This window comes from Alternaria arborescens, assembly GCF_004154835.1.
Source record: "Alternaria arborescens strain FERA 675 chromosome Unknown contig_5, whole genome shotgun sequence".
Classification (NCBI taxonomy): Eukaryota; Fungi; Ascomycota; class Dothideomycetes; order Pleosporales; family Pleosporaceae; genus Alternaria; species Alternaria arborescens.
The window spans coordinates 1,281,316-1,307,024 of NW_021167860.1; the positions used below are offsets into that span (position 1 = coordinate 1,281,316).

General features: G+C 51.5%; 10 protein-coding genes across 10 annotated transcripts; 5 read left to right on the forward strand and 5 right to left on the reverse strand.

The window, feature by feature from the left end:
* Positions 1 to 102: 102 nt before the first annotated feature.
* Positions 103 to 4,309, reverse strand: AA0111_g3134 (putative ATP-dependent RNA helicase; the record flags this gene model as incomplete). The annotated part of the gene is made up of 2 exons (XM_028648985.1): positions 103 to 3,948; positions 3,998 to 4,309. The coding sequence occupies 2 exons, from the start codon at positions 4,307 to 4,309 to the stop codon at positions 103 to 105; spliced, it is 4,158 nt and encodes a 1,385-aa protein (XP_028509235.1).
* A 460-nt stretch (positions 4,310 to 4,769) lies between these two features.
* On the forward strand, positions 4,770 to 5,797 carry AA0111_g3135 (hypothetical protein; the record flags this gene model as incomplete). Its single annotated transcript, XM_028648986.1, has 3 exons — positions 4,770 to 4,896; positions 4,952 to 5,171; positions 5,227 to 5,797. The coding sequence occupies 3 exons, from the start codon at positions 4,770 to 4,772 to the stop codon at positions 5,795 to 5,797; spliced, it is 918 nt and encodes a 305-aa protein (XP_028509234.1).
* A 375-nt stretch (positions 5,798 to 6,172) lies between these two features.
* AA0111_g3136 (hypothetical protein) lies at positions 6,173 to 8,092 on the reverse strand (the record flags this gene model as incomplete). Its single annotated transcript, XM_028648987.1, has 6 exons — positions 6,173 to 6,328; positions 6,394 to 7,190; positions 7,261 to 7,558; positions 7,612 to 7,659; positions 7,758 to 7,901; positions 7,958 to 8,092. 6 exons carry the CDS (start codon positions 8,090 to 8,092, stop codon positions 6,173 to 6,175), a joined length of 1,578 nt encoding a protein of 525 aa, XP_028509233.1.
* Positions 8,093 to 8,891: 799 nt separating this feature from the next.
* On the forward strand, positions 8,892 to 9,839 carry AA0111_g3137 (hypothetical protein; the record flags this gene model as incomplete). Its single annotated transcript, XM_028648988.1, has 3 exons — positions 8,892 to 8,963; positions 9,023 to 9,453; positions 9,539 to 9,839. The coding sequence occupies 3 exons, from the start codon at positions 8,892 to 8,894 to the stop codon at positions 9,837 to 9,839; spliced, it is 804 nt and encodes a 267-aa protein (XP_028509232.1).
* A 2,530-nt stretch (positions 9,840 to 12,369) lies between these two features.
* AA0111_g3138 (hypothetical protein) lies at positions 12,370 to 14,087 on the reverse strand (the record flags this gene model as incomplete). The annotated part of the gene is made up of 4 exons (XM_028648989.1): positions 12,370 to 12,981; positions 13,034 to 13,370; positions 13,423 to 13,583; positions 13,632 to 14,087. 4 exons carry the CDS (start codon positions 14,085 to 14,087, stop codon positions 12,370 to 12,372), a joined length of 1,566 nt encoding a protein of 521 aa, XP_028509228.1.
* A 1,282-nt stretch (positions 14,088 to 15,369) lies between these two features.
* Positions 15,370 to 16,455, forward strand: AA0111_g3139 (hypothetical protein; the record flags this gene model as incomplete). Its single annotated transcript, XM_028648990.1, has 2 exons — positions 15,370 to 15,602; positions 15,660 to 16,455. The coding sequence occupies 2 exons, from the start codon at positions 15,370 to 15,372 to the stop codon at positions 16,453 to 16,455; spliced, it is 1,029 nt and encodes a 342-aa protein (XP_028509227.1).
* A 1,433-nt stretch (positions 16,456 to 17,888) lies between these two features.
* Positions 17,889 to 18,737, reverse strand: AA0111_g3140 (hypothetical protein; the record flags this gene model as incomplete). The annotated part of the gene is made up of 2 exons (XM_028648992.1): positions 17,889 to 18,538; positions 18,656 to 18,737. 2 exons carry the CDS (start codon positions 18,735 to 18,737, stop codon positions 17,889 to 17,891), a joined length of 732 nt encoding a protein of 243 aa, XP_028509447.1.
* Positions 18,738 to 19,033: 296 nt separating this feature from the next.
* Positions 19,034 to 21,029, forward strand: AA0111_g3141 (hypothetical protein; the record flags this gene model as incomplete). The annotated part of the gene is made up of 7 exons (XM_028648993.1): positions 19,034 to 19,037; positions 19,138 to 19,194; positions 19,246 to 19,290; positions 19,343 to 19,348; positions 19,415 to 19,507; positions 19,557 to 19,841; positions 19,894 to 21,029. The coding sequence occupies 7 exons, from the start codon at positions 19,034 to 19,036 to the stop codon at positions 21,027 to 21,029; spliced, it is 1,626 nt and encodes a 541-aa protein (XP_028509448.1).
* Positions 21,030 to 22,072: 1,043 nt separating this feature from the next.
* Positions 22,073 to 23,317, forward strand: AA0111_g3142 (hypothetical protein; the record flags this gene model as incomplete). The annotated part of the gene is made up of 1 exon (XM_028648994.1): positions 22,073 to 23,317. The coding sequence occupies one exon, from the start codon at positions 22,073 to 22,075 to the stop codon at positions 23,315 to 23,317; it is 1,245 nt and encodes a 414-aa protein (XP_028509445.1).
* Positions 23,318 to 23,514: 197 nt separating this feature from the next.
* Positions 23,515 to 24,318, reverse strand: AA0111_g3143 (hypothetical protein; the record flags this gene model as incomplete). Its single annotated transcript, XM_028648995.1, has 1 exon — positions 23,515 to 24,318. The coding sequence occupies one exon, from the start codon at positions 24,316 to 24,318 to the stop codon at positions 23,515 to 23,517; it is 804 nt and encodes a 267-aa protein (XP_028509446.1).
* Between the last annotated feature and the right edge of the window lie 1,391 nt (positions 24,319 to 25,709).

The following is a 25,709-nucleotide window of genomic DNA, read 5'->3' on the forward strand; positions in this document are numbered from 1 at the left end:
TGCCTAGCGGAGAAAGCTTGCTCCATTATCATGTCCGTCTTTGCCAACGAATCAAGGCAGACTGCACGTTATACCAATTTCATCTAAAGCTAAGCAGGTCGTCTAAGCATCTAATCCATCCCGCTCAACCATCCATCGAACAATGTCAATGACTTCGCTTTGTTTTCCACTGACTCCCTTCCCAGGTTCTTTCACCATACCCTCAAGCACGTTATCCAACATACCCCTCAACCTACTAACCAGTACTCCGATCCTAGCCCACCCTCTCAACCGTATCCATTCATCTACCACCAGTCCGCGTCCAAGAGTATCAACCTTGATCTCACCAGCAAACAACAACAAGCTGTATGCATTGAAAGGCGTGATATCTCTTATGAAAACTTTACTTGTAGCCATCTTATTGAAGTACGCAACGAAACTCGCATTATGCGGGAATGTCTGACTGGCGAATAGCGTGGATGAAGGATGAACAAAGACACGTCCGTTTTCCTGATTGAAGTATTTGATCTCGCGGGCTGAGGGGTCAAGTTCTACGGCACCGGCAATTCCAGCGGCGAACTTTTTGTCAGGGAGTTGGATGCGTGCGATTTGTGGGTTGAAAGACCCAGCGATGAGCGCACGGAGGAGTGCGTCGTTGGCGTTGTGCTTGTTGTATGACCCATGTGTGGAAGGATTGAGAGAAGAGTAGTGCGTTGGGATAAAGGAGATTTCCTTGAGAGACGAGAGGTACTGCGTGCGATTGGAAGCGATATCGAACATGGTCTGAGGAGAAAGGCGGTTGTCTTGACACCAGAAACGAAGGTCTCGTGTTGACATGCCTTTACTGCGCAATGCAGCCCATTGTTCGTAAGCTCGAAGATCTACAAGCAAGTCTCCTTGGTTGTTTGAGAAAGATGCGCGTAGGTGGTCGAACTCGTTTCGGGTCTCTTGGTCTCGCTCTCGTGGTGATATAAACGGACTGCGAGCGGTCAGGACAGCCGCGATGGTCAACACAGCTTCAAGACAACCGAAGGTTGCGCCGTAAACAAGAAGCTTGCCCAGACGAAGATCCGCCGGGATCATGGACATGTGGCGACCAAGAGCGGTCAGTTCGTCGTCGGTAATCGCACCCATCTGTGAGAGTAATCGGATTGCACCCTCCACCGCTGTGCTTTCTGGTGGTGTGAGCGCTGAAGCAAGAAAGCTTGAGACATCCTGAACACCCATCGCCTTGATAGATAGACACATCTGCTCGAGTGGCACACGTCGAATCTCAGGGTCTGGCCGCTCCATCATCTTGGCTTCGGCATTACGTGTATACAGCTTATAACAGTCACCTGCTCGGACACGGCCTGCTCGACCTCGCCGCTGTTTGCATGCCGCCCTGGAAGCCCAGGTTTCGGCTAGGCGAACCATGTTGTTTTGTGGGTCGTAGCTCGTCTCCTTGACCCTACCCGTATCGATAACAGCAACGATATCCTCAATCGTAATCGACGTTTCTGCGACGTTGGTACATGCGATAACTTTACGTTTGCCGTGGGGAGCGGGAGGGAAGACACGCTTTTGCTCAACAGGCATGAGTGACGCATGTAGAGGCAATGCGTGGAGGTTTGCGAACTGACTGAGCGCTTGAAGTGTGCGATCAATCTCCATGGTACCAGGAAGGAAGATGAGAATGCCTCCATCCTTATCACCGAGCTGACGATCAATGTGACGAACAGTTTCCGCAATGAGGTCGTAGTTGATACCAAAGCCAATACTCCGGAGGTTTGCAGAAAAAGACTTGTCCTCGATGGCCTCTTCATCCCCTGTTCCATACCCCTTGAATCCAGTGAAATGCACAACGTCGTCGACGTAGTAGTCAGTCACAGGATGGGTGCGGCCTTCGATCTCAACACGGCCCACCGGCCCGACCTCCTTAAAGTACGCTTCAAACACAGCAGCATCGAGAGTAGCGCTCATCAAGATGACTTTGAGATCTTTCCGCTTTCGCAAGATCTGACGTAGTAAAACGAGTAAGAAATCAGTATCCAAACTGCGCTCATGTACCTCGTCAACAACAACATGGCTAACATCGGCTAGTGCAGCAACAACATCGTCGGCATTGCCGCCCGACGTTTGGAGGCGCCTCAGAAGAACACCAGTTGTGACGAATGTGATCTTAGTGACTCCAGGCTTCTGTTTAGACTCTCCACGAATAGTGTAACCAATCTCATCTCCAACCTGAGAGCATCGCTCATCAGCCACACGATCGGCAAGACCAAGCGCAGATATTCTGCGTGGTTGAGTACAGATTATATTCGCAACAGCACCGAGTTGTCGTTGAATCAAGTCATCGAGGACGAACTGCACAGATTGAGTCGATTTTCCTGATCCAGTTTCACCTGAGATAATCGTGACGTTGCAATCATTGACCGTTCGTACGATGTCATCTCTCAACCTCCAAGCTGGGAGTGACTGTCGAGCTTTCATCATCTTTTGCTGAACTGGAGAATTCTGCTTGGCCTGCCAGTCAGATAGCAGCTTTTGACTAGTGGGTGTTCTGGGTGTCCAGTCTATGGGCTTTCTGGGCCTGCCTTTTGCTCTTCTCTTCTGGCTTTGCTGTTCCGACGAATGATCTGCTGCCGCAAGGCCAGATGATACATCGGTCAGTTTCCCTGGGTTCTGGAAGATATCCCCAGCGTTCGATTGGATCCAATCTACGATATCGTAAATCATGGGCATACCAACGAAGTTGGCCTCGGCGTGTAACAGCGCTTGTCGGATGATGCTCAAGCGGATGTAAGCTGGAATCGCCGCTTCAAAAGTAATGATAGGGACAACGGCGGGGTAAGGACCGAAAGGCTTCCTGACCTGCAGTATGAGCCTCTTTCCCTGTTGCTTAACATCTAGCTCGATTCGACACGATTCTGGAGCAGGACGTGAGAACAGACGGTCGTATATGGCTTCAAGAGATGACATTTCCACTTCCCAGGGATCGTCTTCGGGGGACATATCAGGATCACCATCCGTCATCGAAAGATCAGCCAGGTCCTGTGCGATAATGCTGTCCTCCTCGTCCGGTCGCAGCAGACGGGCTTGTAGCAAAGCTGCAGCTTTCCTTTCATCGCTGCCTTGGCTGTCGTAAGCCTCCTCGCAGAGATCTGCAGAATATCCGGCAGCAGCAAGGCGTTTTACAGCACCTTCACGCTTGAGATTGGAGCTAGCCATGCTGACGCCAGCCACATAGCCTTCTGGTAATGACCACGATGGCAGGTCATCCTCAGGCACATGGATGAGGAGCCACTCGATGATCTCTTCTCGGTCTTTGCAGATATCGGCAGCTTCTTGGACATGACTCCTTCGGAAGCCAAGCTCCTCTATCTCGTCGACTAGTCGATTTTTGATAGATGTGTCCATCTCGATACCGTTCGGGTTCCACAGTGCGTCCCGGCGGATCAAACGCTCTGCTTCTTTTCGCGTCCTCTTACCCAACTCAATCTTGGGTACCCTCTCCCATCCCTTCAGCAGGTTCCTGCTGGGGGTCGGGCCGTTGGAGTTTGGCATGGCCGCACCAGGCTGTTGGTTATGGGCCTTCTGCGACTCTGCCTGTTGCTTCTGTCTCTTCTCACGCGCCTTCGTCGCTGCCTCCTTCGCCTTCTCCCGCTCTGTGAATCCGAAGAAGGGGTCTGCCTCATACATCCATCCCTTTCCCTCCTGCTCGTCCCTCTTTTTGAGGTCCATGAACTGTCCCTTCCAAAGATCTTTGTACGTTGGGGGGAGCATCATGTGGAGGTTCTTCGCGCTGGCAACTCGAAAGAGGGTATAGGCCGCGGCAAAGTTGCGGGCTTCAACGGCGGTAGGCTGGTGAGCCTGTTCCTCGAGGTCAGAGGGGATTTTGATGGGGGGTAGGGTGGTCGTCTCCCGTGTCTTCTGATTCATCTTGGACAGTACCACAGCATACGCGAAATGCTGGTCACCATCTTTGCGCTGCCGAACATCAGTAAAGCCCTACTACTAATTTGGCGCCGCAACTCACGATACGGTAGTCAGGTTTGCTCCACTGCTGCTTCTGAAAATGTTCCGACAGCAGATTGACTGGGAGCTTTCCTGTCCACGATGCGCCTGCGATCAAAGTCCTCGTATCCGGCTTCTTTGGTCCAACTTCGGCGGCTCCAGCAGCAGCCTTTCCTTTGCCCTTGCCTTCGTTCTGGCCAGCATCACCCCCAGAACTCTCCCCCTTCTTCTTCTTGGCTTTGCCGTCCCCAAAGACGATGAATGATGTGTCTTCCTCAGGAGGTACAGTCTTCTTGGCAAGCTTGCCACGGGGCGGATGGGCGTTCTTTGGCATCTTTCACGATATGTATAAAGCGACCAGATCTCTCAGCCTCCATAGAGGTATGCTGGACTCGGAAGGGTAAAGATTGGATTATCTGTTTTGCCTGTGGGCGGTGAAAAGGGCGCCGTCTCTAATAAAAGGGTTTAGCCACTATGTCTGATAATCCACCACTCTTCGGGGTATTCAAGCGCGAAAACAGAAGCTGTAATGGTAGCCATCGTGAGCTCTTGGACCTTTCCCTTGATTGCGATGCGCAATCCGAAATTCCGATGATTGCAGGGATGCCTCGGTACGCTTGGACCATCGCATCAGAGCCTCATCGTCATCGTCACGTTGCGCTCACTCGTCGGTATCGATGCGCCAACTCGCTTCGGGCTTCAATTCGGCCTTCGTGTTTCGCATTCCTTGCATACAAGTTCGATATAAGCACACCAGATCCTCGCACATTCCGAGAAGTCGCATCGGGTCAGCAATGACCAATCAGGCTGCCGCGAAGCATACCCACGATGCAATGACAAAGGAAGAGATAGCAGGCGCTGAGACGCCGAATCAACCTCAACCTGCAGTCGCTCCAGGCTCGTCGAAACGCCCCAATGCATGTACGTCGTACTCCATGTCTTCCAACCCATAGCGCAACCTTAACTCACGGTGCAGTTACAGAACTTATGTCACAGACGAAAAAACCAAACCCCCCTGCCATACCCGCCGCAGACGGCCCAGGCCTTGTAGAGAAGGCCACGAAGACAGTCAAGCGCTGGGACCCGCGGAATGGATTGGGCGTATACATCGAGAGTCCCGAGACCAACCCGGAGAACAAAGTACTAGAGTACGACGAGGACTTTGTCGTGATAACAGACAAGTACCCAAAAGCGAGGTGAGTATCCATGCAGTACAAGGCCAAAGCAACCAGTGCGCTGACAGTATCTCAGTGTACACCTGCTACTCATTCCACGAAAACCCAAATATTACGATCAACATCCTCTCCACGCGCTGTCCACAGACGCCGCCTTCCTTGCCGAAGTAGAGAAACGCGTCATCCGACTCAAGGATCTCGCTGCCTACGAACTCCGACGTCAGTATGGCGACGTTAGCACCACGGACAAACCCTACAACGAGGCTCTGGAAGAAATGATGTGCTCTCGCAACCCACCACCAGTGGAAAAACAAGCTTCCCTCCTCCCACCCGGTCGGGACTGGTCCAAAGACATCGTCGTAGGCGTGCACACCCATCCCTCGATGAATCACCTGCACATTCATATCTTCAGTCGAGACATGCATTCAGACTGGATGAAACATAAGAAGCACTACTTGAGCTTCAATTCTAGTTTCCTTGTTCGACTAGACGAGTTTCCACTAGAGGAAGGAAGCGAGAGGTTTGCACCTGGTGATTGGCCCAGCTGGGATATGAAGTGCTGGCGATGTTCTAAGAACTTCAAGAACAAGTTCCCAACGCTGAAACAACACCTGAATGAGGAGTTTGAGGACTGGAAGAGGGAATGAGCATGTACTTGTGCTCATCTTCTAAGATACATCTAGAGACTAGATCCTTGTCGTATTGGTAAATGCCGATGTGCAATATATAATCGACGCCTCTACGAGTGTCTCTTGACACTTGTACATGTGCATTGGGCGTTCTAACCCCCCCAGGTTGTGCTTTTCAGAACCATATCGTAAAAAACACACTTCAGATCTCACACTTGTAGGGTCGTTGAACGTACGTGTCAGTTAGCATAATCGTGGTTTCCTAGTCTAACGAATCCCATGAGATATTCCTAGATGCGAACTTCTGCTAGGTACCTCCCGTTTGCGTGCTTATCTACGACAATTCGATTTCATCATTCTGTCCCCCAGACATCGAATCTTACCATGCTCATCCTAGCGAACAACCAGCGTCTTGACCACGTTGGTGTCGATGTCGTGCAGCTCAATCGGGAACTTGCACGAGTCGCCGAAAATGCAGTTCTTCGTGCCCTTGATATGATGGGTTTTGTGGGGCGCCGGGCAACAGTGGCCATAGATACACCTAATATCCTGTAGAGGTGAAAACACAAGGTCAGTTGCATATGCCACATGCATTTTGTACAGCCCCAACTTACCTGGCAACCGCTACCGTTGCTGCAAGGTGCCATGCGAGCGACGAGACGGAGGGTAGCCACCTCGCTTTCAGTGGGCTTGTAGGCGTGGAGGTGCGTGCAGTTCTTTTCGTAAGGGCACTCGTTCCGGAGGAAATGGACGTTGCACATCTTTATCTTCTTGACGCGGTCCACTTCGATCTTGTCGTAGTCCTTACATGGTGGGTCGATGCGTTGACCGGCGCGATTGCGAGCGATGACTTCCTCGCGATTAGCCGGTTTGTATGTGGGAGACGAGTGGTTGATAGGAGGCGGTGGAGCAGCGACCTTGGCAGCCCAGTTCATCGGCAGCACTGGCTTGGTTGCTGCAACCATGCCGTCCGAGGCCAGTGTCGATGTTGATGGCGTTCTAGGCAGTCCCATCATCGTAGCCCGGCTCGGCAGAGGGCTATCCATGACTGGAGATTTTGCTGGAGGTGGGAACCGGGTAGGCAGGCCTGTCGATGATACAGATGCCTTCGAGCTGTCATTCGAATCGACCCTGCGGGCGGGAACAAATGCTGGTGGAAGACCGCCACTATATATAGGAGCCCCCCAAAACACGATCTTTGTATCGCGGAAGATCCCAGGAAATTTCTTCGTGTCATATGGCAAATTCACGAGCTCCTTCTCAAACGGGACGCCTTCAAGAAGAATGATCTTATTGACCAGCTCAGGACGATCAGAGCATTCCTCTAGCATCCGCGCGTAACCGTTGTCGTGCGAGCAACCGAAGAGAATCCGCCGGCAATGATAGTCATGGCTGTATAGCTTGCATGATTCTGCGAAGTTTAGTATGGGCTGGAGGTTTTGCTAAGATTTATTGAGAGCAGCAACTTCGGAGTCTCTCACCTATGATCTTTTCGTCAGCACGGTCTTTTCCCGCGCCAACATCGATGAAGTCAAACAGCGTTTTGCCCCGTGTAAAGCCGCGCACAAACTTTTCAAACTCCGAGGGATCTTGGTAGACTCCTTTGCGTACAAGCACGTCGCCGAGGCCCCGCACGCTCGCATAGATGCGGCAGACGATACGGGCTCCGTAGGGGATATCGTTACAGTCGTTGTCAACGTATTCCTGGACGGCAGCGGAGAGATCTAAAGCAGCGCGACGGCCACCTTGTTCACCGTCACCAAGATATTTGTCACAAAACTAGGCTTTTGGTTAGCAAACCCGTCATCAAAGCGCAGGCCGAAGAGCCCTACAATCATGCCATCGCCGTCAATGAGTACTGTGACGAATGAGTTATCGGACTAGGTACTTAGTTTCAGCTTCTTCTCCATACTCAAGTAGCAAGTTGTCTCGCTTGCTGTTGGAGTCGTTGTCGAGGATGTGTATTGGGGTGAATTACCATCTCTCGCAGCATGTGATTGTGCTTCTTTTCGTACTGCACCTTCTCGTTTTTCCATGCAGTAACCCATACGCGGTCGCGTTCGCGTTCGATTGCTAATGCCTGGTACTGCTGATAAATGTATTCGTAACGAGTAACAATCTCCTTTAGGGTGAGTCAGTTCACCTCGGGTGGACAGACGTATTTCCTGTCAAACCTACTGCTAAAAACTGCGTCTTTTCCTCTTCAAACTGTTGAAAATGCTCGAAACGCCTGGTGAAGGCTGTTAGGTCAGCGTCTGAGAAGCCAAATGAAGCAGGGCTAGCAGGCCCATGGCCATTGAGCGAAGGCGGCATCTCGGAACGCAAGCGGGCAAACTTGAGCTAATAGCGACTGGTGAGTGCTCAGAAGAAAGGCACCGGATTGAGCGAAAGCCTTGTAGGGTAGAGCTGATGGAGGCTCTCGTGTATAATGGGCGAGAGGAGAGGAATTAGAGTGAGAAAGAAGAGGTTGTGGGAACAGTTGAGCGCTCCTTCCAGGGTTCACAGGGAAAGTGCCAGGCTCAAATAGGCAACCGTTGGTGACGGTGAGTTACTGTTCGATGACCTGAGGCAATGAAGACGAGAGAAGATGTCAGTCTGCCATTTTATAGTGCAATGCAAACAGGTGGAATGGGCAATGCCGGCGGGAGGCTACTCGACGCGGAGCGGCGTATATGCGATCAGAGCAAATAAGCATATCAAGCTGCAGATGAATGGTCGCTGCTGCCTTTGTAATTGACCGAGCCACAATTGCGGCGTGGATGCCATGCCATGTGTAACACGACCCAGCGCGTAGAATTGGACGAGTCTATATTGGGAAAGGCGGCCAGGGAGAGCAGTGAAGCAATAGATCATGGTCATACAAATAGCAGTACGCAACAAGGTGCAGCACACAGGGAGTCGGCAACATCAGACTGTCGCGTGAGGTGGTGAAGGCGAGGCGTCCCTGGAGAATAGGTTCGCATTGCCGCGGCCCTGGTTCCGTGCCCCGACGCCAAGAGGAAGCTGCGCCCGGACGTCACTTCCCAGAAGCCACGTTCGAATTACCCCATCTGTTCCCACACGCCCTCTCTCCTCTTCTTCTCCCATCTCATCGTCTTGGTTCGCCTTCATCATGGTCAATTGGAAGTTTTCATCTCTACTCTTGCTCTCCCTACGAGCTCTCGGCACCGTTGCTGAGCCCGCAGTAAGCTCGGAACTTCCTGACGCAGCATGACATCAGATGGCTAACAGTTGTACTCTCAGGCTGAGAAGCAAGCAGTCGACGAGCCTCAAACACCCAATCTCAATGTCGCCGTCTCCGTGTCCTTCCCCCAGTCTGAGATCTTTGGCGTCAAGCTCATCAACGGCCAGCCCACGCAGGCGCGTCTGTCCGTGGTTAACAATGAGCCCGCTCCTGTCGGCGTCACCATTGTCGGCGGCTCGCTGATCCAGGAAGTTGCAGGACAATCCCAGATCCTTCGCAACCTCACCCGCCAGCGCTACTCGATCCAAATTCCTGCTGGCGCCAACGAGACAATTCCTTACAGCTTCACGACAGAAATGCACCCTCAGAACCTTCGTCTTCAGCTCGTGACTGTGCTGAAGGATAGCAAGAATAACCTCATCACCGTTCCGGTCTACAACGAGACTGTCAGCATTGTTGAGGCACCTACCAGCTTCTTCGACCCTCAGATGTATGTACCAAGGCACTCTTTACCCTGCGCACGCTCGTGGAGCGCCCTGTTATTTTCAGCACGTGTACTTACTTCTTTGCTCCAGTATCTTCCTATACCTCGTTCTCCTCGGCGCGTTCGGTGGAACTGTCTACTTTGTCTACAACACCTGGATCTCTACCTTCTTTCCCCAGAAGAAGGGCCGCGGCAAGGGTGGCGAGCGCGCTAAGATGTCCTCAGGCCAGAGCAAGAAGGTCGATCCCACCGACCAGGTTGCTGTCGTCGGCGCTGATGGCCCCGCTGTTACTTCAGGTGCAAAGGCCTACGATGAGAGCTGGATCCCCGCCTCCCACCTCCAGCGCCCAGAAGCCAAGCGCGTCCGCAGCGGTGCGAAGCCCCGAGCTTAGACACCCTGAGTTCAAGGTCAAATCTGTTGGGACAACTGGGTAATATGAACAACATGTTAGCATGCGCGGGATGTGGGTATGCTTGCATATCCTAGACTCGAACGCAGTTGGACGTTGGAAGATACGTCACTGTGTTGTACGCAGGAGGCTTGGATAACGATTTGGATGTACTATATTGCGACGTCTAAAAGTTGGCCGATCTTGTATACTAGGAAAAAGAAATGTCACTATTCTTCTGACATCGAATCGTTCACCATACACTTCAGCATGCGTCGTGGATGCAGCCAGCAAAACACCTGCTACACCGCAAGAATGACGGGACGCTGAGCTCACAGGTAACTCTCGCGCCCTCATACCCGCGGACGGAACACTCGCTTCTCATATGCATTGCTCTGCAGTTGCATCCGCAGTACACATGTATTGCGCCGTGACCTACGCCTCTCTATCTCCACGCTAGTGCAAGGCGCAAAAGGAATGTTGTAGAGCAGATCCCACACCGTTCGCTCAGCCTGTTTGTGATCTAACAGCTGCCCCGCATCGCGATCTCGTCGCATGTGTCCTGCATGTAATTTGAGAACTTACTCAGCTCATAATAGCATCTCTCGTATCGAGATAGATAGATATTTCCCCGACCTCGGAGATCTACCTTGCATCATATCCTCCGTCTTAGGCTGAAGTCCACAAGACTCTGGGTGGAAGCCTACTAGAAGCCATTCAACCTAGCACATTGTTTTACAAGAGCCCAGCGGAAGCCCACCCCGCACTTTAGGCTGCGTGCATGACGTGTCGCAGCCTTCCGTCTCCAAACAAGCACGCACACCATTACCATACAAAGTTCAAACACGCATCAACTGCCACCACACACCTGGGCGCCTTGGCTGCTGCTCGACATGTGTAGGTGTGTAAGCTACAGGTGCATGCACAACATGTGCATGCGACTGCGAATCTCGGGCCTTTTTCTTTTTTGCTTTTCCGGTCGTTTGGAGTGGAGGGTCGGCTCGCAGTGACCGTTGCACAGTGGTCGCACACGGAAAACCATCCGGGGTAACGGGAGCTACTGGGCGTGGAGTAACCCACGATCGCGTGCATAACGTTTGGACTGAGTTGATCGTATTTGTCTCCGTCCAACGAGAATTATCCGCCGATGGGGTCCGGATCCGCATGTGCAAGACGTGATGCTCACGATGTCGTGGGGTGATCTTGGCTCGAAACGGAAAAGGCTTCACATGTCATGGCGCGGGCGGAGTTTGGGGCACGCGCGCTAGATGGTTGCGTGGATGGGTGGGTTGGGCGGCTTGCTTGTGACTCCGAGGGTAGAGGCTTAGTTTGGGTCTAGCAAGGTGAGTCAAATTGGGCTGGGTGAGGGATATAAGATGGTCGGCAGCTGCTGGTAATGAGGCTTTTAACGGACGATCCATCAACTAGAAGGAGGCATCAAAGACCGTATAACTCTACGTCTTACTACTATATCATCGACATCGATCAACAAGCCTCGCTTCTAACACCCTAATACTGTCACCACCTATATTCGTCGTCTAACAGTCGATACTATACGAACAAGTCAACCGACAACTTTACCTACACAACCACAATGCCGCCAGTCAGCCAATTTCCACCTGCGCGTGTTTTCCTTAAGAACGCTGCATCTACGCCATCGCCCATCACCATTTCGACATCGAGGAGAGCAAGTCTAACGTCACCGTTGAGCCCGCGATACACGACCTCCTCCTCGAATGCTTCACAGTCGATGGCGCAGATGTTATCGCAAAGACCCAGTGCTAGAGAGGCTCAAGGCAGTGCACGGAGAGTGACAAACTGATGCGCATCAATGTATTGTCCTTTCCGGGTAAACAAAGGCTGTGCTAGTGCACCATATCTACGAATCACCGAGTCAAGCTCAGCGCATTCGCTGAGATGCCAGCTTCGCATGCATCATGCAGATGAAGTTTGCTGAAACCTGAGCGGAGGGGTGTGTGCCGCGCATTATGACACCGGTTGTCAGTTGCGCGACGAGGAAGACAGCGATGTTATTTAGAGGCATCTTAGAGGCAGAAATTCCGTGCTAGAACATCATGCGACGCAGTTTGTGCGCATCCGTTCACGGCAGGAAATATCTGAGATGGTTGCGAAAAGTACTGCAAAAGTCGTAAACGGCGTTTTGGGCGCCACAGGGTGATGCCCATTGTTATAGATCAACGATACCCACGAGTCTCCTTCAATTCAAGATATTCATCTACTGTTGTTTTGTCATTACAGCGTGTAGCTCTCTTTGATACACACTAGGTGGAAGTACACCATGAATCTCTCAGGTCTCGACACGTATCCTCATCACCTGTCTTGTTCTTTGATCGACTCATCATGGCTTAACATGCCCAGGTGGTATGGAGCTTAGCCTTCATATCAGAACTCATCGCGAATGTAATTTTCAAGCCTATAACGGCTGTGGGTATCCATAAATATGCGCCTTGCATAGCCATCTCTCCAGAGCCATGTCTCCGTCGTCATAGTAATGACTCACGCCTCCCAACCTCTAGCCTGATAGCTTCTTACCAAACGAGCTTCGCGCAACCAAACTTCTAAACCTCTTTCCGAATATGTACGCTGGAATGGTAAGCGCGCAGATCCCCAGATTGATAACGGTGATTCCGTCGAAGACGGCGCGAGGCCCAATATTCGCCATGATGCCGTTAGCATATGTTGTCGCAATGAAAGTAAACACTGCTTTTGTAAAATTGATTGTCACAAAAGCCTGGTTCGCGTCTTTGGGATGGCAATCGATTACATAGGTCAGACTGGCTGTTGAGGCGAACGGTACGGAAAGCGAGTGGATGGACATGAAGACCAAGGGCCAGACAATGGGATAGCCAGCTGAGACGCTCATGCCGAAGCCCAGAAAGCCAATGGTAGCGAAGATGGTCGCGGGGATCATAAGCGTCAGACGAAATTCCGGTTCGAAAACGCCGTGATTGCGACGTGCCATGAATTTGGCGAGGGCGTCGGCTGTCCAGCCAGAGAGAGGTGAGCCGATCAGTGCGACGACAAGGAGAGGCAGGTTAGTAAGACCGACTTGTGCCGGGTTCAGCGAGTACGGTGGTGCAGAGAAGATATTGACGGAGAGGACGGAGATAGTAAGCAGCCAGGTCTGAGAACAGAATCAGTACATGATTTGCGAGCAATCTGAAAACTTGACATACAAAGTAAGATCCGTAAACGATTGTACTGAAGAGTACTGCCGGGAAAGCAATAAGTGGCACTGGCTTCCAGGCGTTCTTCCAGAACGACTCTTGTGATAAGCGGCCACGGAAAATTGCCAGCTGGCTTCTATAAGGCTCCCTGTCGTCTTCGAGCTCGAAAACAGACTTGTGTTTCTCATCAACTCCGAGCTTGTCCATGGTGGGCCGGGGGCCATAGTAAGTGGTCTCAACGACGAAGAAGTACATGCCGAACAAGATGGGGATAAATATCAAAGCGGAGATACCAAAAGTCGCTTCGAAAGAGATGTTCTGGATGATGGCACCGGCGATTGTTTGTCTGGTTGTGGATCAGTACATTCACTCAAGGAACGAGATACAGATATACATACCCAAGAAGAACGCCAGAAGCCAGCATACAGCCCCAAACTGCGATACGTGTACCGCGTTGGTGCACAAAGTACATATCGGAGACTGTGGAGGTAACAAGTGTCTCGAGAGGTGCTGAGGCGATACCCTGAACAACTCGCATGACAGCGAGAGAGATGAAGGACTACTACTCGTCAATGGAGAACGATCTAGCTCGTCTTCTAGTACGCACCCTTGTGAAAAAACCCCAGACATTTGTTGCAAGAAGGATCACGGTGGATATGATGAAGAATGGACGCTTGCCCCAGATATTGGCTCCAGCAGCTGTGAAGAATGTAGTGAACCCGATCCAGAAGGCAAGGAATCCAATGACAAGACTCGCTACCATGTCGATGTTGACCTTGTATTTCATAGCAATGAGGGGAAGCGCAGGCGTCACCATCGGTCCAAGGGATGTAGTGACACCTGAACTAAAAGCGAGAAGAATCATTATACACTCTTTCCTTCTAGGTGACCAATTGAGCGGGTCATTGGGGCTGCTTGAAGGTTGTGGCTGCAGAATAATGTCGCCATCGCGTTTGAGTTCGCTCGAGTCTATCTTAGAGTCTAGAGAAGGCCCAGACTCGTTGATAGTAGACGTACCCGGAGGTGCGGCCATGTGGCGATCTTCCAGAATACCGAAACCCATCTTGGTAACAATATGATCGCTTGTGTGAAGGAGTAAGAATAGCAATAAGAGTCGAAAGATTGGAACAGACTGCCGGCAGTCTTATCGAACGCGCTGCGTTCAAGAAGAGAATATGACGAATGTACAGGGAATAGCAAGCGACAGTAGAACGATGAGGCCAGCTCTGGATGAGGAGTCCTTTGGGTCAACCTTTTTATCACCACATCGCTCAGGCACCACATCAGAGGCATCAAGGGTGGCCTGATACTATCGAAACCCCGCTGAAGCACTCGGGACAAAGCCCTATACCAACCATGCCTGTTGATCAACGCCTTACATGGGGCAACTGCCGAAGCATGACCAGGCCTAGCCGGGCGCGATGTCCAACACAGCATGTTTCAGTGTGTCGGAACTTTCCGACGATATAAAAGACCAATTGATAATCACAACGGACAATCGAAAATACGGTATGGGCTACCGAACATAGTAATCGGACTTGGCTAAGAGCATATTTACAGCATAGTCGCTGCTTGTTGCTTGTAGACTAATGCTAAGCACCGCAAGATACTTTAAAAACATCGACATCCTGTCAAAAGCAATGCAGCCAGCATTTCCACTCACTTGCAGCACATCAGCTTGTGGTGTGTTAAAGACACTATCTTATTGCAGCTTGGAGCTTGATAGGCGAATCCAGTGGCACGTACGGAGTGTTCGATCGCGGAATTAATGATACAGTTGTCCCCAAGTTACGAGTTCAGTCCATCTCAGCCGGTAAGTGGAGTGCGCAGATACTTGACAAACATCACGGGGACCCTCATAATGTCAGGGCAGCCTGTAACTTTTGTCAGCATAGCTTGCGCGTTCGTGCGTGGGTAAAGAGCTCTACGCGTTTCGCGTCAACTGCCGAAGACAAGATGTGTGATGATCGCGTGTCCAATGCGCGACGTATCTTGCATTAACACCGCGCCGATCATGCTGCGAATCTAGGCGAATGCACTTCGAAAGTCGTTAGAAGTTAATGTTGATGAGAGAGTCGAATGTGATGAGGTAGGGAACCCGTGGATCTATCGCCCTTGGCTCTATTCAGTATGGTGCCCGACGTCATCGCCATCGTGGGGCAGCGACATGTACCCCGCGACGGGTCATGGCGTAGTTGCTATTGGAAGAAAACGCTACATCCTCCACTTCAATTGCCATTTAACCGCAGTACAGCCGTTCACTGGAAGATATATGTTGAGGAAGGTGAGCTGTTCGAAATCGTTGAGAGCTCCCCGTGCCATCAACTCCCAGAGTCCTCAACATCATGGCCATCGGCATTGCTATCATCGGCAGTGGCATCTTCGCCAAGGAAGAACACTTGCCCGCTATCCAAGATACTCCATCATTGAGTTTGAAAGCAGTTTACTCGCGATCACTCAAATCGGCAAAAACCCTGTCCGAGAAGCTGTCTGACGTGGAGCTCTACAGCGATGACCAAGATGGCAAGAAATTCGAAGATTTACTGAAGAGGGACGATGTAAAAGGGGTAGTTATCGCGTGCGTATACCACTTGTCGGAGCACAGAACTTGATCTGCTTACACAGCACAATTCAGACTACCAATCCTAGCCCAACCAGACTACATCAAGAAAGCCCTCGCAGCAGGCAAACATGTGTTCGCAGAGAAGCCTATAGCGAAGGACCTAGCCACGGCTCAAGATTTACTCGCATGGACCCAAAACTCTTCTAATACCTCTGCGACCTACACCGTGGCAGAAAACTTCCGATTCATCGACTCCTACGTCTGGGGTTCAGAGCAGGTTGCGTCTCTGGGCCGTATTCTTACCTTCCGCGTGCGCGTTGCGGCTATGGTACAGGCAGGTAGCAAGTACTATGAGACAGAGTGGCGTAAGAAGCCGGACTATCAAGGCGGTTTCGTGCTCGACGGCGGCGTGCATTTCGTAGCTGCCACTCGTCTTCTGCTCCAAGGTGGTAAACAGAAGATTAAGAGGGTCAGCGCATTCACAGCACAGCTTCAGGAACATCTTCCGCCAATTGACACTCTCAATGCCACTATGCAGCTCGACAATGGCTCGTCTGGTACCCTGTCTATCTCGTTTGGCACGACCGACACAGGCTCTGAATATCTCGTTGCATGTGAAAAGGGCTCAGTACACTGTGCTCGTGGCAAAGTCACCATCACCAAAGACGGGAAGGATCCGGAGACAAGAGACTTCCCAGACGAAGGCAACGGCGTGAACCAGGAAATCAAGGCCTGGGCGAAGAGCCTGGAACGAGGAAAGAGGAACGAGATGCAGAGTCCTGAGGAGGCATTGAAAGATCTGGAGATTCTTGAGAGTTGTTTGAAGAGTGGAGAACAGGGCGGTAAGCCGATCGATGTCAAACAGTAGATGATACAGTGAAAAACATAGAATAAAGCCCGAAGTGGCGGCGCAAGATAATTCATCTTTGCATCTTTGTGTCCCATTCTTTCTCCAAACAGCCGTTTCTGCTTGCGAGAATCTGTCTCTAACACCTTTTTGCACTTCCCTTCCTCTTTTTAGTTGTTACAGAAACTGTGGGTTTAGTCAGTATTATATATTAACTTGTTATACAATTAAACAACCTATCGCTTGTGATATCCTGTGGTGCGGAAAGCTGTACAAGGAAGGCAAGATCGTGCTTACAGGCATGAGTGTGTACTAAGGATAGGATAAGAGTAGTTTGCGTAGCTCTTGTTCTTTGGTTAGCTAAGTAGAGAATTATATAGGATAGAGCAGAATCACATAGAGAAAAATAAGTTGCATAGAAAGAAAGAATAGGAGCAAAAAAGCACCTCATCCCATTGAGCGGGATAAGGCGACGTCTAACTAACCCATTGAAGGGCTGTTTTTCGTTTCCAAAAATTAATCTCTGTTGTATCCACCTAGTGTCTGGATGCTACTAGAGGCAGAGCGGGTCGAACAAGCGACCTTAGGTGAGCTTCGGTATGGAACGATTAACCAAGGTTCCTTGGAGTCGTTAATATTGTGGTTGCGGACTCCATTTCTTGGTCGTTCCTTGCGAAACTCAGCCAAAGTGGCTTGCTGATGGGATCATGCGGATTTGGATTGCCTATATATGGAGAGAAGGTTGGGAGTGTGGGATGAAACTCAAGGCGGGGTGAAGGCGGCTTTGGTGAAAGGGAGCACGGAGCCTGAGATTGCGGCGGAGTTGGGTATTCCAGTCTTTGTGCGATGTTGCAGGGTCGAAGCGCTGTCGCGAAGCGAGAAAGATGGTGATGGGAGTGATGACGAGCCCGGGTGAAGCTTCCGTAGTGCTTGATGGTGGTGACTCAAGACTTGGGCATATCACCATTGAGTAGTTTACGAGAGTGTATTGAGGCTACGACGGCTGTTCAAATAGCCATGGCGATACGTGAGCACTGTTAACGTACTCAAGATCAGCCAGAAAGCCTTTAAGGTAATCAGGCTCGCATATAGCCTGACTTGGAGGGACGACTTCTCTTCGTACCACGGCCGTACGTCAAAGACGGCAATTCATAGAAAAACACGGAATCAGATTGTAGAGCTTACACTTAAAGATTTTGGTCAACAGGAGTCAAAGATAGCGAGGAGAAAGGCGAATGAGACAATCTTCGATAGGATAAGATACGTTGTGCAAACTGCTTAGCAGGTGGCTTCATACAACGATGCTGCTGTTGCTCCTTCAAAACAGACCACTTATTGTGCAATGGAAAGAAATCGACAAGTGAGTTTGCCACATAAAAGAGACAGGCGAAATATCTTACAGAATGTGATCCAGATCTCAATTCCACAACGTTCATGGGCAATCAGTTATGCTCTCATTCGGAATTTTGACCCTTCTCTTGCATCTCCTTAATCTTGCGCTGCGCTTCCAACTCGAGCGCCTGCTTTCTAAATGCATCAATTTTGTCGTCGATTACCGCAATCTGGGCTTCGACCCGCAGAAGCTTTTCCTGCATCATGTTCTCGTAGTCGTCATCAGTTAATATCTGCATGGGACTCCACTTGCTCTTTGCGATCTTTTGCATGAAGTTTTCTTTGGGCTTGTCTTCACCCCTTGCTCTCAGCTCGGCCTGTTCCAGGAGTTCGCTAGAATTCCTGGCATCGAGATAATTGTACCCATGCTGACCTCCCCAGCCAAACAAGGTGAACATGATGGTACCTGGGATAACATTCCGAGGGCCACGAAATAAAAGCCCAAGATTGAAGCCAGTCAGGGCACCAGCAATGGCTGACGCGCGAACCTTGTCGGAAGTAGTCGGGTTAAGGTCATTACGCGGGTGAGAAGGCGCACCTCGAGTGACGTTCCACCAGTTGATCAGGCCAGCGTGGTTGAGAACAGACGTGCGTATACTCCAGAATGTGCTGCCAATGGCGAACCACTGTGCCCCCGAGACAATAGAGAAGAGAACAGGAGTTTGTGTGCGGACTGTGCCGTACAAGGCACCAATCACAGTACCGGGGATTGCTGAATCACGTCAGACGAAAGCATAGTAAGTGAAGAGCATTAGCTCGACCATATGCAGGCGTGAATTGAAGCAGAAGTGTAACAGTGAGAAGAATGATGAAAGGACCATGTGCGTACCTGAGGCTCCGCCGACCAATGCTGCTTGCCTGGCAACCTCGAGGGGCTGGGTGACCTGCTCTGGGTCATAATTAGGTTTCATCGCTCTTTCATTGATGCGGTCTGGCGTGCGAGAGTGGTGCATCAGTTTCGGGTAAAGGCAATCCAGGGCTCGGCGTTCGTAATGCCGTGGTTGCAAAAGAAATGCGATGACTAAGCGAGGCCCAACGGACGCACAGCTTAAGATTTCCGTTCGGGAAAGAAGAACTCACCCCACACACGAAACAACGACAGACCCCGCAACCACCTACAACCCAAACCGAGAGTAACACACGCTCTCGAACCCCAAACCAGACAGCGTGCGGAATTTGTACGCGCCAAGTCTGCAAAACCGCAATCATGGGTAAGTTGCGCAAATTGCAGGCGTCACTCGAGCCGGCTTTTTTGCCCCGCTCTGTACCGCGCCCAAAACAAGACGACAATGGCTGACAGGTGGTTTGCAGCGCCCAAGAAGAAGGAACAGCAGAAGATGGCCCTAGGAGACTTCCTAGCAGACCAATGTATGCCCCGCCCACTGGCCATCGAGGGCGCAGACGACTGACAGAACGCAGCGCTAGGATCATGGGCCGATGAGATGGAGGATGCGCCCATGCCTGGTGAGTTGGACGCATACTGCTTCTGGACCAGTTCCCGTGCTAACATCTGCAGGAGTTGGTAAATATACCCCACCAACAGTCGCAGCGCAAACATGCAAGCCACGGTAGACTTACACATTTGCAGGTGCCGGCAGAAGTTCTGGCTACGGAGGCGATAGGCCCACCTTTGGCTCTGGCGGCGGCAGCGGCTTCGGTGCTGACCGCGCTGGCAGCTTCGGTGAGAAGCAATCCTCTACCTGACTTCGCATATGCTAACACTCTTACAGCCGACCGTGGATTCGCGACTCGCGAGGCCCTCCCCATGCCCTCCAAGCCCCCGTACACCGCTCACTTGGGCAACCTCTCTTTCGATGCCACCGAGGGTGACGTAACCGACTTCTTTGCCGACTGCGAGGTGACCAACGTACGTATTGTCGAGGACAAACTAGACCGCAAGCCCAAGGGTTTTGGATACGTCGAATTTGGCAGTGTCGATGGACTGAAGAAGGCTCTCGACCTGTCTGGCACATCTTTCCAGGGCAGGAATATTCGTGTCAGCGTTGCTGAACCACGTACGTTGTTTCCCCCTCATACGCGCGCGGAAAACAATTGACATTATTGCAGCAAAGGACCGCCCCGAAGCCCGAGACATCTCAGACTGGACCCGAAAGGGACCCCTTCCCGATCTCCCTGGCCAGCGCAGCAGCTCTGGACGAGGCGGCTTCGGCGCAGGCCGTGACCGTGCCTTCGATGCAGCATCTGACGCCGGTAGCGAGCGGGGCGAACGTCGCCGCCCACCTCCATTCGAGGGCGACGGCAAGCCCCGTGACTTTGGCAACTGGGAGCGCCGAGGACCTCTTTCGCCAGCCGCTGCTCCTGCTCCCAGCGAAGGTGGCCGCGCACGAGGTGGCTTTGAAGGAGGACCCCATGAGGGACGCAGGCAGTCCCCAGCCTGGGGTGAGGGTCAGGGCACCGAAGGCTCTCGTGGGCCGCGCCGTGAGTTCCAGGAGCGACCACAGTACGAGAGACAGCCCACTGCTGCAGACGCCGACAACCAGTGGCGGTCCAAGATGCGCCCCGACGCACCTGCTGTCAAGTCACCCACATCTACACCCGATGCTAGCACACCATCATCGCCAGCGCCGCAGCCTGCTGCGCCAGCCAGTCGCCCCCGCTTGAATCTGGCCAAGCGAACAGTCTCCGAGGCTCCAGCAGCTCAGGAGGTCTCCACTCCCTCAGATAAGCCCAACCCATTCGGTGCTGCACGTCCCATCGACACCGCTGCTCGTGAGAAAGAGATCGAAGAGAAGAGGCAGTTAGCTATACGCCAGAAGAAGGAGGCGGATGACAAGGCTCGCGAAGAGAAAAAGGCTAAGGAAGCTGCAGAGAAACCGGCGCCCAAGGACTCGGCGCAGCCAACGCCAACGAAGAAAGAGGAGAATGGTACCGAGGAGAAGCCCAAATCCAACTTCGAGATTCTACAACGGGTTGATGAGGGCAACTCTGCTGGCCAAGATGAGGATGCTGAAGGAGAGATTGTACACGACAAGGACGTCAAGCCGCAAGAAATCACTCGCGACCCACCAAAGGCTGAACAGGGTTCATGGAGGCGAAAGTCTAGCACGCCTGCGACACCTGAGGGCACCACTACCGAGGCTATGGACGATGACGGCTGGAGCACTGTCACGAAGCCCACCAAGAACGTGAAGAACAACCGTCGGGGAGGTGGAGGTGCACCGGCTCGTGCCATTGCGTCTTAGGTGGGCGTACCTATTGGCTAAACTTCGCCCTGACGCTGTATCCAGGATGATCGCAACGCATATTTGACGGCGTGGTGGTGTCCCTTGTATTTCTGGGCCTGTGCTGTTTGTCACAGCTGTTTTCATTCGACGGTCTTCCGATGTTACTGCTTTACTGCTCAATCATCGCCCTTTCTACGGCCCTGTTCATCCGAGCGTGAGTTGCAAGGCGTCCGTAGCTGGACTTGGAACCTTTCATGAGCTTCTTTCTGCATGCCCATTACGATGCCGTTCCTTGGCGCTGCTCGTCTCTAAAAGTACTGGTCTTCCTCCTAGACCTTCCGGACTCGGTAAACATAGGATATGCCATAGTTTTGATCATCTCCTCTCGCAACTTTGTCTGTTATTATGGCTCAGCCAAGCTTTCTTTGACGGATCTGTGCTACTGGACTAGAGGTATTATATGCACAGGCATGTATTTAGCAGCAACAAGAATTCTGAAAGTATCTACACTCCAATGTTTGACGCAAGGTCTCGATGATGTGGCTTCATACTATGATCTAAATCTGCAATTCTGATGAGTCCGGCAGGAATGTCGCATCTCCGAAAGCCCGTGCTTTTTAATGCGGCAGGCCAATAAAGTCTCAAGACTTACTGAAGGGTATTCAGTCTTTCCATGAAATAGGGTAGATCGAAGAGCGTAAGGCCCGAAACCCAAAAAGTCTAGCCATGCTAACGCGTAGCTGATCGCCGTTGACGTGCCGCGGGCAGGGTTCAGGATGCAGGATCCCGGTACGCGCGCCACAATACGTCAGATGTGCTCAGCTTGTGTCCAACTTCGATATCTTGCTTTGGCGTCGATTGACCTACGCTATCACTTTTCTTTTCATATCGTGCAATGCATATAGTGCTTTCTTCCAATTAATTTAGCTACGAGTCCAACGTCCATCGCCCTAAATTCTATGTAGAGAAGGATCCAGCACAAGCTTACCCTCTACAGCATAGTATTAAACAATTGGTATCAGGGCTTTACATGCTCGGAGAGACGTAATCTGTTTGATACAATGGCAGTCAAGCCGTCATCGCCAGAACCCAACGCAACACCTGCAACGCCGATCAAGCAGGCACGGTCCAGGAAAGCCGCCACACCAAGCCAATTTGAACAGGGAAGAGCGGGGTCAGCAGGAGGAGTGGTTTTACCAAAAGATTCCTCAGCAAAGGTTTCAGCATCATCATCCAAAAAGGCTGTAGTTGCACCAAGTACCGATGAGGTTACCGCAGCCGCGTCGAAGACACAGAAAAAGAAACCCAGGAAGTTGAACAAGGAGCCTACTTCAACACCTGCAGGTACTGCAAAGTCTGCGGCCACAAACAAATCAGATGTACCATCATCCTCTGAACTTGAAGCACTGAAATCTCGGGTGAGAGGCTTAGAAGCCAAAGTTGAAGAGCTCTACAAAGCAGGTGCTATTCCCGACTCTCGACCAGGCCGCTCTCCTCGCCGACGGGGTAAAGGCCGAAAAGCTTCATCCTCAGCACAGGTACCTACGCTCAATACCACAGTCAACGACAGTAACGATAGGGTTCAGGAACTCGATGATGATGACGAAGAGGAAGAAGCAGACGAAGAACTTGTGCGCCTTGAGGGTGAGCTGGAGGTAGCAAGACAGGATCTGGAACACTATCATCCGTCTACAAGAGGAGGAAGGAGTGGAGGAGCAGAGTACGTCGAGGAAATCAATAGGGGCTCCTCAGGAACGAGTGCTGGTACAGACAGACAAGTCACCCTATCAGGAAGCTACCGTATTCCCATCCCTGCGAACGTCAATCTCGAAGACGTAAAAACCATCAAATCAGGTGTTTCCGCTGCGCAGAATGTTGCGAGGTCTTTTCTGGAACAACGACGCGCTGCTGCTGCCCTGCGTGCTGAAAACAATGCTTCATCATCGCCGCAATCCAATGCCAAGACTACGAAGGTTTCTGCTTCCAAAACGTCTTCTGGTACTACACCGAAGCCGAAGAGGAGTATGAGTTCAAGCATGGAGGTCGCTGTTGATAACAGCGATGGAAAGCAGAGCTGGTCTGAGTGGATTGGCGGATATAGTATGGCCATCACGAGGGCGGTTAGCAAAATTGAGCATGAGGCTGCTGTAGAAGCACAGCGGAGTGGTGGAAGTGGAAGCGGAAGTGCAAGGCCAGCGGCAGGTGGGAGAAGGACGAGTGCGCCTATGTCTAAGCGGGCGGCTGGGAAAAGACCTGCTGCTAAAGCGACGCTAAGCAGCGAACAGGTTCATGGTCTGATGAGTTAAATGGTCACGGAAGAAAGATTGTACGATATATAGTCCCAAAGATCATTCAGAGATAGTTTGGAACGGCATTGGAGGACTCAAGGGCAGCTTCGAGGTATCGCATGTTGTGGAGTTGTGCTAATAACGACAGCAGCAATATCTCACGGTATACATATATTTACGTACCAAGCATGTTAAACATACACACCCTTCAGCACTCAACCACTCTGTGTGTTTGCCTCGCCATTCTCTTCTGCCGCCGGTTGTCCTTCCTTCACGTTTTCGTTCAGAGGCGGTGTTTCTCCTTGGGGATCAACGCTCATGGGCTCTCTCTGCGAATTTTCAACCAGAGGGGCATCTTCCTTTAGGGCATTTGCGGGCTGGTCTTCTGTGGCTGCAGCGCTAGTTTGGATATGGTCTGCCTCCCCTCGAGCAGCAGCTGCTTCCTCAGGTGCCGGTTCCAAGGGTGTCTCCCTTTGTGCTTCACGACGCACCTTGCCGGATCTGCTCGATCTTGAGGACTGTGCAGTGTGTCTTTTCGTATTGCTCGTCAATGATGAACAGGACCTGGAAGAATAAGTGTTTTCTGACTTCGCACTCTCCGCCTTCTCTTCCGTGACGGATTTGCTTGCTTGAGGAACGACTGGCATATCCTGCCCAACCCCAGTGCTCATGCCGTTATCTTGTGTTCTTGCCTTTTCCCTATATTCGGTACCTGCGTCAAGCCCATGAAGAGCCATACCAAGCAATCCGTTCATTCTCTTCTTAGGCCTTTGGGTCTTCCAGCTAACATTGGTAATAGGTTTGCCTCGACCACCTGCAAGCCAGAATAATGTTGGTGGGAGGCGCTCATAGCCTCGCAGAGCAGAAGGCGAGCCAGTGCCACCTCTAAGGCTGACGATAGGTGATTGTGTTCTAGGTTGAATAGCAACGTCTGTAAAAGGGGCAGAACGATTGAATGGAGGAACTGTAGGAAGGGCAGGTGTTGAGGTGAGACCGAACGTTGGTAGATGGAAGAACATAGAGCGAGGCTGTGAGTGGGTAGCTGCGAAACTTGGTGTGCGTGATGGCAGCAAATTAGTAACGTGTCCGCTGCCAGCTGCAGATTTGCCCACCCTTGATGTCTCTTGGCTTCCACCACGTCTCGAAATACCCTTGGGGAGACGTGATAAACCATGAGCCTGCCTTGAAGCGCGCGCAATTTCAGCCAGGTTCAGAGTCCTCGCTGGTGGTAAGTTCTCGTCGTTGTCTGAATCAGTGGCATAGCCATGACCAGGCCTGTAACAAGTAAGCAGCAACTGTTTGAGGGTTAAACCACAACCACCCGTATGCGTATGTTTTTCTCCCCCACAACCACCTCGTAATTTTGGTATGGTATCGTCACTGAGCCCTTCCTGAAAGTCAGATGGCTGATCGTTTGAAGTCGGTGCTGCTCTCGAACTTGTATGTCTCGTTCGACGTCGATTGTTACTCGATGGTCTCGAATCTAGTGAATTTTGCTGTGATAGATGTGTGGAGCGTCTGGAGTACTTATTTCCGCTGTGCAGCAGTGCATTAATGCTAGCTTGCTGCTCAGGATGCGGACGTTCAATCACGACATGACCACCCGTGTCGAGACTCCTTTCAACGATTAAGGTACTGCGTGGTGGTTGCAGCAATGAATGTTGCTCTGGAATAGGGCCGAAAGCTGCCGAGAATTTCTGGCCATAGAAAACCGTCTCAGAGAAGTCTGTCATCCGATCTGAAGCCTTTTTGAGACGAGCAGCGCAGGCAAAGTCGATTAATGGGCTTGGTTCACCGGCACGTATAGCATCTGAGTGTCGAGATACTTCACTTTTTAGGATGTAAGGGTAATCCTTTGAGTTGGGTAAGCCATGGTGATAATGCAATCTAGGGCTTATTGGCCTTACGTCGTTCTGCTCAAGAGCACTTTTCCGCCGTCGAGGAACATTTACGCGCGCGGCAGTAGTTCTATTCTCTAGTGACTGCGAGTTCCGCTGGTCAGAGGGCGGTGTCCAGCTGTCATTGACAGCACCAGATCGCCGAATTGGTAGCGCTGCTTTCCTTGGTGGGTTACCTATCCTTTTCGCTGCGATTTCTCGAGGCACTAGACGCGGGCCCTCTTCAGATGAAGAACTGTGCTGCGGAAGAGACGCATTTTGAATCGTTACTTCTCTCCTGGCCGTAAGGTCCGTTCTTTTCCCCAAAGCTGGTCTCGTATGAGAAAGCGCGCTTTCGGATCGACTTTCATCGCATGATACGCTGGAAGGTGACTTTGGTGGTCGCATCCCGCAGAAGCTGCAGCATGAGCGTTCAACGTTGGTAAAGGAACGATAATTACTGGGATCATAGGGACAATGCTGGCTGGGCTCGGAGAGAGATGGAACTTGTATCTGAATGATTGGCAGTTGTT